This window comes from Uranotaenia lowii, chromosome 2 (assembly GCF_029784155.1).
Source record: "Uranotaenia lowii strain MFRU-FL chromosome 2, ASM2978415v1, whole genome shotgun sequence".
NCBI classification, from domain to species: domain Eukaryota; kingdom Metazoa; phylum Arthropoda; class Insecta; order Diptera; family Culicidae; genus Uranotaenia; species Uranotaenia lowii.
The window spans coordinates 6,289,513-6,303,669 of record NC_073692.1 but is presented as its reverse complement, the minus strand read 5'-3'; the positions used below and the strand labels follow the sequence as shown (position 1 = coordinate 6,303,669).

The 14,157-nt window shown below is 41.3% G+C and overlaps 1 protein-coding gene across 11 annotated transcripts in view; it reads right to left on the bottom strand.

Moving 5' to 3' along the window:
• Positions 1–2,434: 2,434 nt before the first annotated feature.
• Positions 2,435–14,157, bottom strand: part of LOC129740985 (embryonic polarity protein dorsal) — a 71,159-nt gene continuing 59,436 nt past the window's right edge. For 6 of the 11 annotated variants that reach the window (XM_055732659.1, XM_055732662.1, XM_055732660.1 and 3 more), the window contains 3 exons: positions 8,876–9,295; positions 8,424–8,818; positions 6,309–8,362 (listed from right to left, as the gene is read on the bottom strand). In XM_055732659.1, coding sequence (XP_055588634.1) covers positions 6,578–8,362; positions 8,424–8,818; positions 8,876–9,295 — 2,600 coding nt within the window. In that variant the 3' untranslated portion in view covers positions 6,309–6,577. Of the gene's footprint in view, positions 3,336–3,404; positions 3,477–6,308; positions 8,363–8,423; positions 8,819–8,875; positions 9,296–9,444; positions 9,845–9,989; positions 10,516–11,025; positions 11,354–14,157 lie in introns of those variants that run through there. The other 5 variants (XM_055732668.1, XM_055732669.1, XM_055732658.1 and 2 more) reach the window with 5 other exon arrangements.

Genomic DNA, 14,157 nt, shown 5'->3' with positions numbered 1-14,157 from the left:
TGAAATTTTGTGCTAATATACTCAAAACTCAGTGTAAAGCTGAATTTTAGAGCAAGAAAATCTTAAAAATGGCAAATTGACCAAAAGTAAAAAAACAGCTTCCTTTGAAAATTGTCAGAAAATCTGCGTAACGTATTTGGAAAATCCAAGAATGCCAAAATGTGCCAAATTATTTCAACTTTGCAATCATATTTTAAAACATTATTTGGTGTGACTTAAACAACAATGGTTGGAAAACAAGAGAGATGTATTGGTTTTAGTCAGGAGTGCCAAATTGACACTTCAGGGACTGTAACGGGTAAAAATTTCAGGGACGAATTAGGATTTTTAAGCTGGAAGCAATGTGACAGGCGTTTAATACTCACGATAGCAAAAATATCTAAAAATTAATATCCATTACATTATTACTGATCTTTTTGATTATAAAAAAGTCGTTTATGTCAATAGAAATACTATAACATATACTTAAAAATACCAATTCCAACCTAAATAATTTTATTTCTTGTTCTCTTTTATGTTTCACTCCACATTCAAAAACGTTTTGAAAAATTACACAAGGCCACAAAATTATATTTTTCCAAGGTGCAAAAATTTAAGAACTTAAGATTTTAGCCGCAGCCCGTGGCATAGAGGATAGCCTTCAAGACTTCTAAGCCAACGGGCATGAGATCGAATCCCGGTCACCACATAATGTATAGTACATTTTTTGTGGGTTTGCGGTTTTAGCATTTATAAAAAGCTAGCCATCATATCCACGAAAGTTGCACGCTTAGAGTTAAGTAAAAATGAATCTCTTCGAGGAAACATCAAATTTAATTGAGATCATGTGTGTGTGTTTGTGTTCGTTTCATAATTTGAGTTCGCTGAACCCGAATATGCAATTTTTTTTTCTATCAGCTTTCATTCTTGAAATAAGTTTCGAAAAAAAGGTAAAAATCATTCAAAAAATTTCTGAATTTTTTGACAAAACTAAAATAAATGTTCAAAATCAATCATCATGTTTCCTCAAGACCGCAGCTACGCATCGTTCAAGAAATCACCCTTTACCACACCTGTAAATTGTAAGTTTAAGCTTTCAATGATGAATTTAACATGTTGGTTTTAAACCCTTCTATTGAAAATTAAGAACCGAAATATTAAGATGATCAATAATCAACAATTATCATGCTTTTGCTGAACAATTTTTAAACATGGTTGTCTGAAATTTATTTTACAATTTGGTTTCTTTTTAAATCTGGTGTCATATATTCTATTTCTGTGCACTGATTCTTATGTCCGTAGTTTTAAATTCCGGTTTTATTTGAAATTTTAATATACATTCTATCTATGGTGTTTCTGAAATGTTTATTTAAATTTGTAAATGAGACTGCTTAAAATTTATTTATCAATCACAATTCTAGTTCAGAATTAGGATAAATATTTTGAATAACTTATGAATGACTTACCTGAAATCACATTAATCATTGATTCTGATTGATTTCGAATCGTATCATGTATTTTATAAAAAGATTTTTAACTGAAATCGAAATTTAACAATGTATTTGCTCTTATTTTTTTTTTTGTGAGCATGATACTAGTTTTGGATTTTGAATTTTAGATTCGACTAGACCAACAATCGAAAGCCTGCACTACTTTTTCTAAATCTGATTTTTTATTCTGGTAATGAGTCTAATCCCATTCATATTATTGATATGATATTTCGATTATATTGTGATTATTTTCAGACTTTGATTTCTGATTATGTTTTTTAAAATGGTAAATTTGAACTCAATAAAATAAAATGAAGAATCAGAATAAGATTTTTTTCTGACTTGTTTCAAATATGAAACAAATTTTGTTCAGTTGATTTCTACCGAAATTTAAGTTTGTTATTGGAAAATATTAGCTTTTGGAAAAAAAAGTTTGTAAAATACTCAGTTGCGAATTTCTAATGACAGTGGCAATATTGGCTTTTCTATCAATAAAAAGGATTGAATTTATTTTTTTTTATTCTAAAGATTTCATTTAAGTTTACCTGGCGGTTTGACGGAGTGTTGTCAATAAAATGATTTCGCCACAAGGGTTGCTCGAACAGGTTGCGTACAAGCTTGCTTTCAATGCGAAACGAAAATGCGACACGTTTCCGCGGAAAACGAGTGCGGCGCATGGAGGCGCATGGTTGTTTTCATTAGCATGGGATTGATGGTGGGGAAGAATGAACTTTTAAATTTCAACTCCTGTTACGATGTGGGAGTACAAAATAAGACAAACGTTAAATTGAAACTTCAATATGTTTTAAGCCTTGAATAAAATGTTGAACACTAAGCAGTATATCAAAACTTAATTTTTTGATTTGTTCTGTACAAAATATTTGAAAATAAGGAGTAGTTTTCTAAGACCTTACCGATTTGAGATACTGAATTTTGGACGTCTCTTGAGAAAAAATAAACGTAAGTCTCACAAATCGTTTTTTTTATTGAAACAGGATATCACATGTTTATTTAGCGTTTTAATTGTCCAATTTAAAACTTAACAGAAGTCACATTGCATGCGTTTAATATTATGTACAACGTTTTGTTCGTAGCACTACTTTCTTCTTCGAGTGGTGCGGTGTCACTTTTTATTCCGACCGCCGAATTATTTGTCGAAATCGTTCAAGGCACTCGTCGTTAGGCCGGTGAAGCTGTTCGATAAATTGTCCATATCCTGCTGCTGTTGCTGGTGGGTCCTCTGCTGCTGCTGCTGCTGCTGTTGTTGTTGCTGCAGCATTTCCGGCTTGATGTCGGAATTGCTGACGAAATGGCCCAGCATCGATTTGATTTCCGACGAGTTCATGTTGAAATCTTTCCCCAGATCCATGTCCAGTAGGCTGCTGAGATTGTAATCGGCTGTGTTGCCAGTTGCTTGGTGTTGCTGCTGCTGTTGACAGTTTGGCACGCCCTGGGTCCCACTGGGGCCCGGTTGATTGAGGGTCTCGGGTAGGACGCCACCGTTGTTTATCAGATTGCCCAAGTTGTACTGTTGCTGTGGGTTGGGTGGAATTTGGTGGAATTGGTTTTGGGTGGCGGCAAACATTGGCGGCAGAACAGTGTTGCCAGGTACTGCGGTTGGGGCAAAATTGTACTGATTTTGGAATTGAAGCTGCGGTTGCTGTTGTTGTGGGGCATTCATGAAGAAATCGTTGTTGGCGGCGTTGTTGTGCTGGAAGTTACCCGGAGTCGGCGTTAGGCTGTTGGCGTACGGCGATGTGGGACCCACGGGTGTCGTGTTGCCATGGGGTGAACGTTCAGCCGGCGAGGGCGACTCGTTTGGATTGCGATAGCCTGCAAAGCCGAGATACTGGTGTGTTGGGGAATCTGAGGAGAAGAATTTTTTTGGTGAGGAGAAAGTAAACTAGAGTGGGGTGGGTTATTTGGATAATCTACCTCGTGGTTCTACTTTGATAGCATCTCCTGGCAAATTGAGCATGTGTTGCTGCTGTCCATAGAAACCGCCACCTGTAAGTGTATGTAATAAATATCTTACAGTTTTTCTACTCGCACATGCGGCTTTCTAGCGGCTATTGCTATTGTTCAACGAACATGCGGTTAATAAGTCATGCAGGAGGGTGTTAGGGAAGATGAATTCATGATTGGAAGCTTAGAAAAACGATAGCAGTGATACGATGGATAATGACAATGATCAAAAGACACAAAACAAAATCAGAACTCATCCATTATTATAACATCAAAGTACAACCGAACTCAATTAGAAAAAAAAACTGATAAAACACAATCTGGAACTTACATTTTTAAACCCTAGTCTTGATATGTCACACTGAAACTAATAGACAGCAGTTTTGACAGATTAAAAATCAGTGTTTTAATAAAGATATTTTCGTCATGGATTTTTATTGCTGCCATTTCTTACGCTAGAATAAATCATTGATTGTTGTTTTCATTGTATAATCAGATAGGGTATAGAAAAGTCTCCTAATCATAGTCTAGACGAGAAGGACACCAAATTGATAATGAAAGCAAAATGTATCTTTGTTTGTTTGTTGTTCAACTTTCAATACTAACCATACAAAAATTAAAAGTATCCATATCTTTGAACAATATTCTTAGTAAACAGTTACTTATCTCAACAGTAAAAATATTACGCTCTCACCTATAAAAATTGGCTTTTAGATGTGGTTGTGTTACCATTTTTTCTTATTGCACTGTGTATTACAAATTAGGGGGAAACGCGAAACCCTCGAATTGTTTGGTTGAATTTTTCCAGTGCGAGGCTTATTTCAACTGGCTAGGATTACTATTTATCAAGATGGTTTTTGGAGACCACCTCCTATCATTGGACTAGTATGTAATTTGACTAGATTGTAGGTTGCTCCTAAAATTTTCTTCTTCGAGAAGGTCCTCATTATGCCAATAACAATTCCATCCAAAAGACTATCAAATAAAAATTGTCATCCTTCCTCTTGAGATGACTTATTCCTGCCAACAATGACATTCACCAATGTTAGTTTTGTATCCCCAATATAACAATTACATTTAAGTACAAATGGACAATACTAGTTTTGTTTTGTTTCGATTATTGTAGCTTGATTCTTCTTCTTCAAGTTCAATCGAATGTTTGCACCACAAAAATATCATTTCACCAAATTACCAATTATATTAGTGTTTTTAAAGTTTTTTTTTCGATAACATGGACCCTTAACACCGGGAGTCATTGTTAAAGTTGGAGTTTGTTATCGTTTGTTCTCCACAAATCAAATACAAAGTTTTTTTTTTCACCTTCCATCACCATTGTTAACATATTTTATCGTACTCTATACAATGTGTGCAGTTTTCTATCTATTACCGAGCGTTGATGAGTCACGTGGTGGGTTGACCACGTGCTTCATCCAACGGCTTTGTTTTGTGTTTCTGATTGTAAGTATGTTCGTGTTTAAAGTTTCTCATTGAGCGGACCAACAACCCGAAAGTGATCTGTGTATGTATTGGATCGGTTCGAATTTGGACTTTTTTTTAGCATTCAAAGGCTTTGAATTCCATTTAATTCCTTAAAATAAGTGCCAATGTGTTTGTTAGGTTGAAATGAGGAAAATAAAGTGGATTGATCTTATCAGAAACTTCCAAAGTTTGAAGCCAATTATAACAGGTAATCCAATTTTTTACAGCAAGCATGAACCTTTATGTTAGTTATTTCTTGCAGACAACTGTTTATCACAATCGTTTTTACTAAAAATCTTATCAGTTCTTCTCAGGTCCTTGTCAAAATTTCATTACTTTCACAGAACCTTTATTTTCCAGATTCTCCTTACATATCAGCGATCGTAGCCAGCCACGAAAAGCTTTGCGTGTTATCAATAAACCAGACAAAATTTGAGCTCTGGGTGTTAGGGCAAATTTTTGGACACTTAACCAATCACTGATTTGCAACAAATCTTGTCGAAGAAACAATTTGCAGCACATTTCCATCACTTTCAGATGTCACCATTCCTTCCTTTCAAACACCTTTTGGAGGGTTGGCCGTTAATGGTACAAAAGAAACTTGGCCGAACTCGAGCAAAACAACATAAAAAAAAGACTTGAATTAACAACGGCTGTTAGAACTTTCGAAATTTGCTTTCTTAATAAGTGTAAATAACCGAAACAGATAACACTTTTAAAAGGAAAACTTTGTCTCTTCATCAGCATAAAAAACACACAAGCTCTTCAAAATTTTTCAACTCCGATCACCAGTAAGGAATTTTTCCGGGAAGGAACTCTTTATGAAAATTGGTTATCAATTTTATTGGAAAATAGTCCCTGGCCTTCCGGTAATCACTCCAATGATAAACCGCAGTGGTGGATGCACTTTTCGTCGTTTAACTTTAATATTTGTAACTAAAATTTAATTTAAACAAAACCGTTGCAGACGAAGAAAAAAACGCGTGCGGCCTGCACAAGGCATCGCCTACTTTGAAACTGTCAGTTTAGATTGGAAACAATAAATATTGGAAACTCTACTCTAGCTAGCATACTCGTTGCCAGCTAAGAACATTTGAATATGAAATATATTTGTAGAAACAATATAATTTTGTTCGAAAAAAAAAACAAAATTTAAAAATGTTCATAATAAAGGCACTCCTTTGGCGTCCTTACTCGAACCGATCGAATTTGCATAAGTAATTGATGATAATGTAAATGATTATGTGTTGATGAATGACATAAATGCGTTTGCTTCCTCCACCCTTAGAAAATGTGATTTAAAAAAAAAATTAATACCCTTAACACCACGAGAAGGCAAATTTACACTAACAGAGAAATATAGAGAGAGCGCAAAATGAAAGGAAACAGACAGTGAAGGTGAGGAGGAGGAATAGAAATTTAAAAGGGCTCTCTCGCTGGTCGGGAGCTGGAGACACTTACGGGCTCCATCCGGAGGAAGCTGTTCGGTAACATCGGGCCAGTTACTGATTCTTGGCTTTTTGTGCCGTTTCGGGTGAGCTACAAACAAGATAGAAACGACTCCATCAGTTAACAATAATTCAAAAACTAAATGATCTCTAAAAAGTATTGCTTAAGCTAGAAAAAAAAATCTATGATATGACTGACAAAAACGAGAATCGACCCTAGACATCTGCACTGTAAGAGCTAGGATTGGGGCGGACCAGGGTTGTTTGCTGGGGCAGAGGACCGGGTTCGACCGGAGAATAGTAGCATGAAGTTTCATCGAACTCGCTGAGAGCCGCATTGGGAGCTATCGAGGTGTACAGGGCAAAATGTTCGGCCTCGGTGAGATCAACGCTGGGATCCAGCTTGATGCCGTAGTCTCCTTCGACCAAGTTCTTTATACTCCGCGCATCGGCAATGGCCACCAGCTCAAGGTTTCCGTCCTGGATCGGGACATCCAGCTGTAGTGCGCTGACCGTCTTCCGATCCAGCGGAGGAAGGGAAGCTGTGCTGGCACGCTCGTAAGATTCGTTTCCGGGCAGAGAAAGATGCGTTCCGCTGCCATTGCCAGTGCGTGCAGTCAGATTAGTAGAAGGTGCATCCCCTTTCAGCGGGATGTAGATGACATCGGGATTGGACTCCGTTGTAGGTCGTTTGTACGAGACACTGCTAACACTTCGAGCAACAGGTTTCCCCGCTTTACGTTTTTCACCTGCTGATGTTGAAGTTTTACTACGGATAGAATCTCGCGTGGAATCATTAACTTCGAAATTCGCCACACTAGGCTCTTTGGAAACCCCGGCGGGATCTTTTTGGGTCAAAGTGGAAGTGCTTGCAGTGAGATCGGACTTGCTCTTCTTGCGGGAAAATAATTTCGAAAAGAAACCGGATTTTTTAGTTTTGGGAAGAGTTCCGTAGTCATTTTTGGTTGGAGAAGCCGGAGGAGTAGGGGGAAGTTTTTTGTTGGGCGGAGCGTCGGGAGACTTCATGATAATGATCTGATCAGACTGCGGACGGGGAGTCAGACTACGCATGGACCCCTTGCGGATGATACTGTGCAACAGGACTTCATCTCCTATGTCTTGGTTTTCTTTGTTCTGTGTATTGTTAGGCTTGGCACGCTTCGGTGGTAGTGGAGGAAGTTTTTCATCTTCTTTGTTTTCACGTTTCAGTGAACCTGTATCGGAGGTGTTGAAAGAGATCGGTTCAACAGCATCGTACACTCCGGGCTCTAGCTGATCGAACTGAGAACATTGTGGACGAGGGGGAACGGGGGGACCTAAAGCTAGAGGAACTGGATTTTTGAAGGCACGTTGTAGACTAGTATAAGTAGCTGCATCATCAAACACATCGTCAATATCCATTTTTTCTCCATTGCCTAGCAAACCAGATGGGACTGTATTTTCTAAATTTTTGAGCTCATTCTCTATGATCATATTCTCGCGACGAAGCTGATGATCGGTGTAGATTTCATCTAGCTCTGCCACTTGCTCAAGTAGTTCATTGAGGGTCTTATCTTCGTCTTCCTTTGGAACCTGCTGCTCAAGAGAGCCGTTAGAGAACACATGATCATCCAACAACTGATTGTCAACACTGGAAACCATGCTGCCGGTATTGTTGGCAACGTCGAATTCATTTCGTTCGATCCATTCGGTCGTTTTCTGTTCGCTAGGCATCTGCTCCGTAACGATCGACTTAGTTTCGGTCACTGGAGTATCGAGCACAATAATCTCATCTTGCTGCTGGACCATGGGCTTCGGAGAATCGATAGCCTTCTCCAGACCTTGGCTGGACTGTCCCTCGAGAAGAATTCTTTTGAAGATTTCATTCTCCGGGGAATCATTTTTCATAACATCGCGTTGAAGTGACCAAAACCGGCGCCTACCTGAGTCCAACGGCAACAGCTCGAACGCCAGCGGCTCACTCGTAGCACCATCGGAAGGCCTCCTCAGCTGGATGTTGACCTGAAATGCGAAAACATCAAATTAAATTCAAAAATAATAATTAAAATTCTTCTCAACTCACCATAACGGAGCGATCGACCTCGATAGATCGGTACCGGGGGGTTCGGAAGCAAATTGCCACCTGTTTGTGCACGTTGGTGTGCTGAAATTCGCCGACATCTTCCCAAACGATCTGGCCGTGCTGCTCCTCGTAGAACCGGACGGAAATGTCCTCCTTAGCCACCTTCTCACACAGCAGAATAATCTCCTTGCCACCGGCCACCGGAGCAGTGATGTCGCTCAGCTTGCAGATCACCAAATCCGACATGGCTTTCTTGTCGTAGATGATGTCGGACACGATCGGTTGCAGCGGCTCGGTGAACCGACCCCGCTGTTGACCCTCCAGGAACACCTGGAAGCAGAGCCGGACGGCGTTGAGATCGATGGTGGCGGGTTGTTTGGCATGACCGTAACCAGCTGGAAAATGAGCGATCATTAAAACAATGAAATCCCAAAAAGCAAACCTTCACTTACTCTTGAACGGATCAACTCGAATCTCTTCGCGCAATCGGAGCGCCTCCTCGATGTCCTTCTTCTTGACGCACTGGATGCCCAGATTGCTGAAGGTGTAGCTCATGGTGCTGCTGTTGATCTCGACTGTGCAGACGCCCTTCTTGCAGCCCTCTTTGCCGACTAGATTATGGGGATGGGGTCGATAGGGCGGATCCTTGGTAACGCAGGACACCACAACAACTGCGCGGCCCTTGTAGCCACGCACCTCGATGCTGGGGAAGGTTTTCAGATCCGGCATGCTGTGAACGCCCGGGATCGATCCCGCCGAGCGACCCTCGCACTCATATCGGAAGCGGAGTGCCTTCGACTGGGGCTGCTCTGTGATCACCACGAATGGTTTTTCCGGTGCTGGAGGTGGCATTTCTATTTGAATAATATCAGCTGTAATGGAGAAAAATAGAATAATCGAAGGGTTAGGGCAGGTTTCAAACACGTGGTAAGACAATCATTCATCATATTCGACATAAAAAAAACGGTAGATTATGGCTGAGAGTTACTTTGGGAACAACACTCTTAACGATGTAATTTACCTTCAGGCACGGGGATGGGTTCAGGAGCAGTAAAGATATTAACAGTGGGCACAACAAGAGCCGAGAGGGCAGGTTTTGGAGAAGGTTCCTTATCAGAGGAAGAATCGCGCTTCATGATTACATTGTATAGCCCAGCCAATGGGGATCGCGAAAGGCGATCGAACTTGTGGAAGAGATTTTCGTACTCATAGTCGGATGAGCAAGTAGAAGACGAGGAGGAGGCAGACGAGTTGCGATCGTGTATGTGGTACGGATCGTGAGAGGGCTTGGAGGAGCGCGTTGGGAAGGACATCTTTGTTTATGTTGTGTTGTCGTTCGTCGCCGTCGTCGGAAAATGCGCTTTGTGATGTGATTATTTTAGTTCAACTATACTACTGTTTACTTCCTTGAAAGGGTTAGTCTAACACGGAAAGAAAAGAATTATTACAAAACAGTTCAGTACGTCCCTTTGAGCTAGAAACATTTAGGTACACAAATTCTCTAGAGCATTCCAACAACTAACAGGAAAACATCGAATAAAATCCAACACGCGACAGGTCACTCACAAAAATTGGGTCACTTAATAAATTTTCTGGTTAATTTGTGTATCAGGTTATTCCAAGGTCATGAAAATTATGAACACCGATCGGATGATCGTGTTTCTGAACTGATGTCAGAAATTCCGTGACAGAATTCCTCCTTTTCCAGTTCAACCGATTTGACAGTAATCAGAGCGGATGGACCTCGAAATATATACGTTCATCCATCCACAAAAATAGATCAGCCAGTGGTTCCGTGATCGGAAAACCGATCGTATGATTTTCACTTCTCGTTACACACCAAAGAAAATTAATCTGAATGGATCGGAAAAATCCTACACATGACTATCGAAGTGCATAAATTTGAACCAAGTTCATCAATTTTCACGATACAAACACACAATCGAAGCTAGCCGTGATTGATTTTCGAAGAAAAAAACGAAGAAAAGTAATCGACAACTGGGAGACGACGCACACACGAGACACAAAACGCAACGCCTGCTTGGTTCCGCCGCGATTGTTTCAGCAGCCGCGATCCGACTTGTTGAAGATGGGAAGAACAACTTTGTCAGAGAATTTCGCCCCGCCAAATTTCGTTGTCCGTTCGATTCGAACCAACAACTCACATTCTAACTCGAGAAATCTCAGCTCGATTCAACCGGCGGCGGAAAATGAGAACCGGTCAAAATTCGCCGCTGCTTGCCACTGTTTAAGAAAATGGAGAAAATCTATTTTTACACATTTTCTCTTGTTTCGAGTTCGCCAAGAAGCTGCAGAAGGTTGCTTGGATGAATTGGGGAATAGAATAGCAAGCGAAGGAAAAAAAATCCGTACGGGAAAATTGCAGTCCGTGTGAGGATCAAATTTTTGATCAGGAAATTTTCCTTAATGACCGACTTTAAACCTTTGAAGAGTTGATATGTCGCTGGATGATTTTTGACCAATTGCCTTATTCACACTCTTTCCACGGTGGGAAATATTTCTTCAATAGTCTTTCGTGGAAAATAAAACTGAAAATTTTTCACCTTTTCTTGCAAGGAACACAAAATTCAATTTTCCGTACCATAAATCCGTATGTTGATAGGTGAGTTTTTCCTCAGTGGCACACTTGAATTAGCACGCGTTGTCACCAATTTCTACCGACGTTTTTTTTTCTGCTTAAAATTCGCAACAGGAAATCTTTTTCGATCGATCAATGGAGGTAAAATCTGCCGTCGCGCGTGGATAGAGAAAAATTCAACTTTGGGAAACAGCGCGCGCGGCCGAAAATTCGTCTTAGTTGTACGGCTTACTTAGATGAGCTGAACTGACCACGGCGAGTGTAAGGGATATTGCGCTTTTGCTTCAGTTGGGCCGCTTCTATCGTTAGCTGCGAGGAGAGCCGTTTAGTTTTAGGTGTATTTAGTCATGGTGAGTTTTCGCGGATCGCCCGGCTTCGGCGCTCTCGTTAAAGATTCTTCCCAAAGCCAACAACTGAATACAGGAAGCAAGGTTCTCTCGCGATTCCTGTGCAACCGATGATCGACAAATGATGGTGTTTGTATTTGGATACTATTTGCCAGCCGTGAATTTACGATATGGTGGAAATTCTATCCCTTAAATAACGTTGAGTCGAATTTGAGATTTTTAATAAAAATCGGAAGGAATTAACTTCAATGGATTGGAAAATTGAATTTATCGTTTTTTTTTGTAATACAGATCAATCACCTCTCGAATTAGTTGTCTCGTTCTAATGAGAATGTTACAAAAAAGTTCAGGTCAATAAACAGGGATTCAATTCGTTAACTTTGTATGTAATGGTGGCTCCAGAGAGTCCAAAAAGTACATTTCTAACATGTCAATTTTCCAGCTTTGAATGAAAGTAAACCAGAGTTATATAGCTATTTCAAACAAGAGTAGATAGAAAATAAATACAACCAGAATTAGGTTGAAATCGATTGATGATGATTGAATTAGAGTAGGTAGGTAACTTCTATAATTTATTTGATTCTGGGAAAGACAGAGATTCAGCCTCTTTTCTTGCTTCGTCATCTTCTTCTTATTCTAACACCAAAATGGTCAAAACTTGTATGGATCGATCCTGGAAAATGAAAAACTTATGTTCTTTATTTTTCTTTTCAACAAAGCTTGGCCTGGTATCCGGAGTTCCATTTCAAGATGATGATGGTGATGCGTGTAAGATTTGTCCCCTTGGAAAACAAACCCGTTTACCTTTCAGCAAAGACGGTTCACGAGCGAACGAGGTGCTCGAGGTGGTCCAATCAGACGTTTGCGGGCTGATGGAGGAACCTTCGATTGGGAAAAATCGGTACTATATCACGTTTGCGAACGATAAATCCAGGAAGATCATCGTCCATTTTTGGCGACGAAGTCCGAGTCCGAGGTGCTACAAGCGTTCCAGTCCTTCCACAGTATAGCCGAAAGACAACAGGGTTGCAAGATCAAGATCATTCGAACGGATAATGGGACACCAAGACGCCTGAGGAAATCTGGTCAAGAAGAAAGCCGGATTTATCGCATCTGAGAATTTTCGGAACTACGGTAATGGCTCACGTTCCGAAACAAAAACGACGCAAATGGGATGGAATCCGAGGGTCCCAAATCGATGGAAGACATCCTTACTGATGACGAATCAGATGAAGAAGACCGACAATTACATCCTTTACGTGACGTGACTATTCCCACTGCGCTCCTCCCGCACTCTACTTCAAATCCACCCGTGTCACAGGTGTTGAGGCGCAGCGGACGGGAGCGCGTAATTCCTGGCAAGTTGCTTGACTATTTGATTGGTTTCAAAGGTAGTTTACCTGCTCGTGAAATTTCAGCTTCATCGCACGAGTCAAGCAGATCTTGTGGCCACAAGCCAACTGGTGGTAACGCTCATGCATCCGAGTCCAAGTAGGGACTGGTAGTGACGTGTCGCAATTCCAAGCGAGCAAAAAAATCCAAACGCTCAACAGGTGATCCCTAAACCCCCCGAGAGGCCCTTGGCGGTGATGACGGCGATCGTTGGTCGGCTGCAATGCAGGAGGAGTACGACGCGCTGATGAAAAACGGAACCTGGGAATTGGTAGATCCCCCGAGAAATCGAAAGGTCGTTGGCTGCAAGTATACGTACAAGACGAAACGGGACGAACGAGGAACCATCATTCGCTACAAAGCCCGTCTGGTAGCCCAAGGGTTCACACAGAAGTATGGTGCGACTACGACTAAGTGTTCGCTCCGGTGATGCGCCAGGCTACCTTCCGCACGTTGTTGGCCGTTGCTGCTTAGCGAAAGATGGTGGTTAAGCGATACGATATCAAGACAGCATTTCTCCACGGCGATCTTGAGGAGGAGATATACATGCGGCAACCACCCGGTTTCATCGCAGAAGGATTAGAGCACAAGGTGTGCCGATTAAGGAAGAGCCTCTGTCAGGGCATGGGATTTCAAGCTGCATTCCGCGCTTTGCAATCCGTGTCTCTATCGGAAGGTGAAGGACGGAAAAGCCTGTTTCGTGCTGGTTTACGTTGACGACTTGGTAGTAGCTAGCGAGAAAATTGAGCTTTACGAAACTTTGATTGCTAATTTGAAGAAGCAATTCGAACGGAGTGAGCTCGGAGACATCCACTACTATTGGAATTGAGGTACAGCGAGACGAGAAAGGCGAATTCTTCGTGAACCAGCAGCAGTACATCGATCAAATCATTCGAGAGACGGGTATGGCGGATGCCAAGGACTCCAAAATTCCGTTGGATCCGGGATATATCAAACAGGAAAGGAAGGAGGCACCGTTATCCGATAATCAAGCGTACCAGAAGGCAATTGGTCAACTTCTCTACCTTTCAGTCAACACCAGACCGGACATATCAGCATCGGTGTCCATTCTCGCCATATCAGCTGCCCCACGCAAGGAGATTGGAACGAGGTCAAAAAGGTAATCCCCTACCTGAAGGGAACCAGCCACTATCGTCTTCGATTAAGCAGAGCTGGAGATAGGTCCGGGCTGATAGGATATGCTTACTCGGATTGGGCGGAAAACATTGAAGACCGGAAATCGAACAGTGTCCAAGTCTTCAAGTTTTGCGGAGGTACCATAAGCTGGAGCTGCAGGAAGCAAACGTGCGGTTCCTTATCCATTCGTCGCGTTATCCGAGGCGTCACAGGAAGCGATCTGGCTGACCCGCTTGTTGGCCGACATGGATGAGAATGG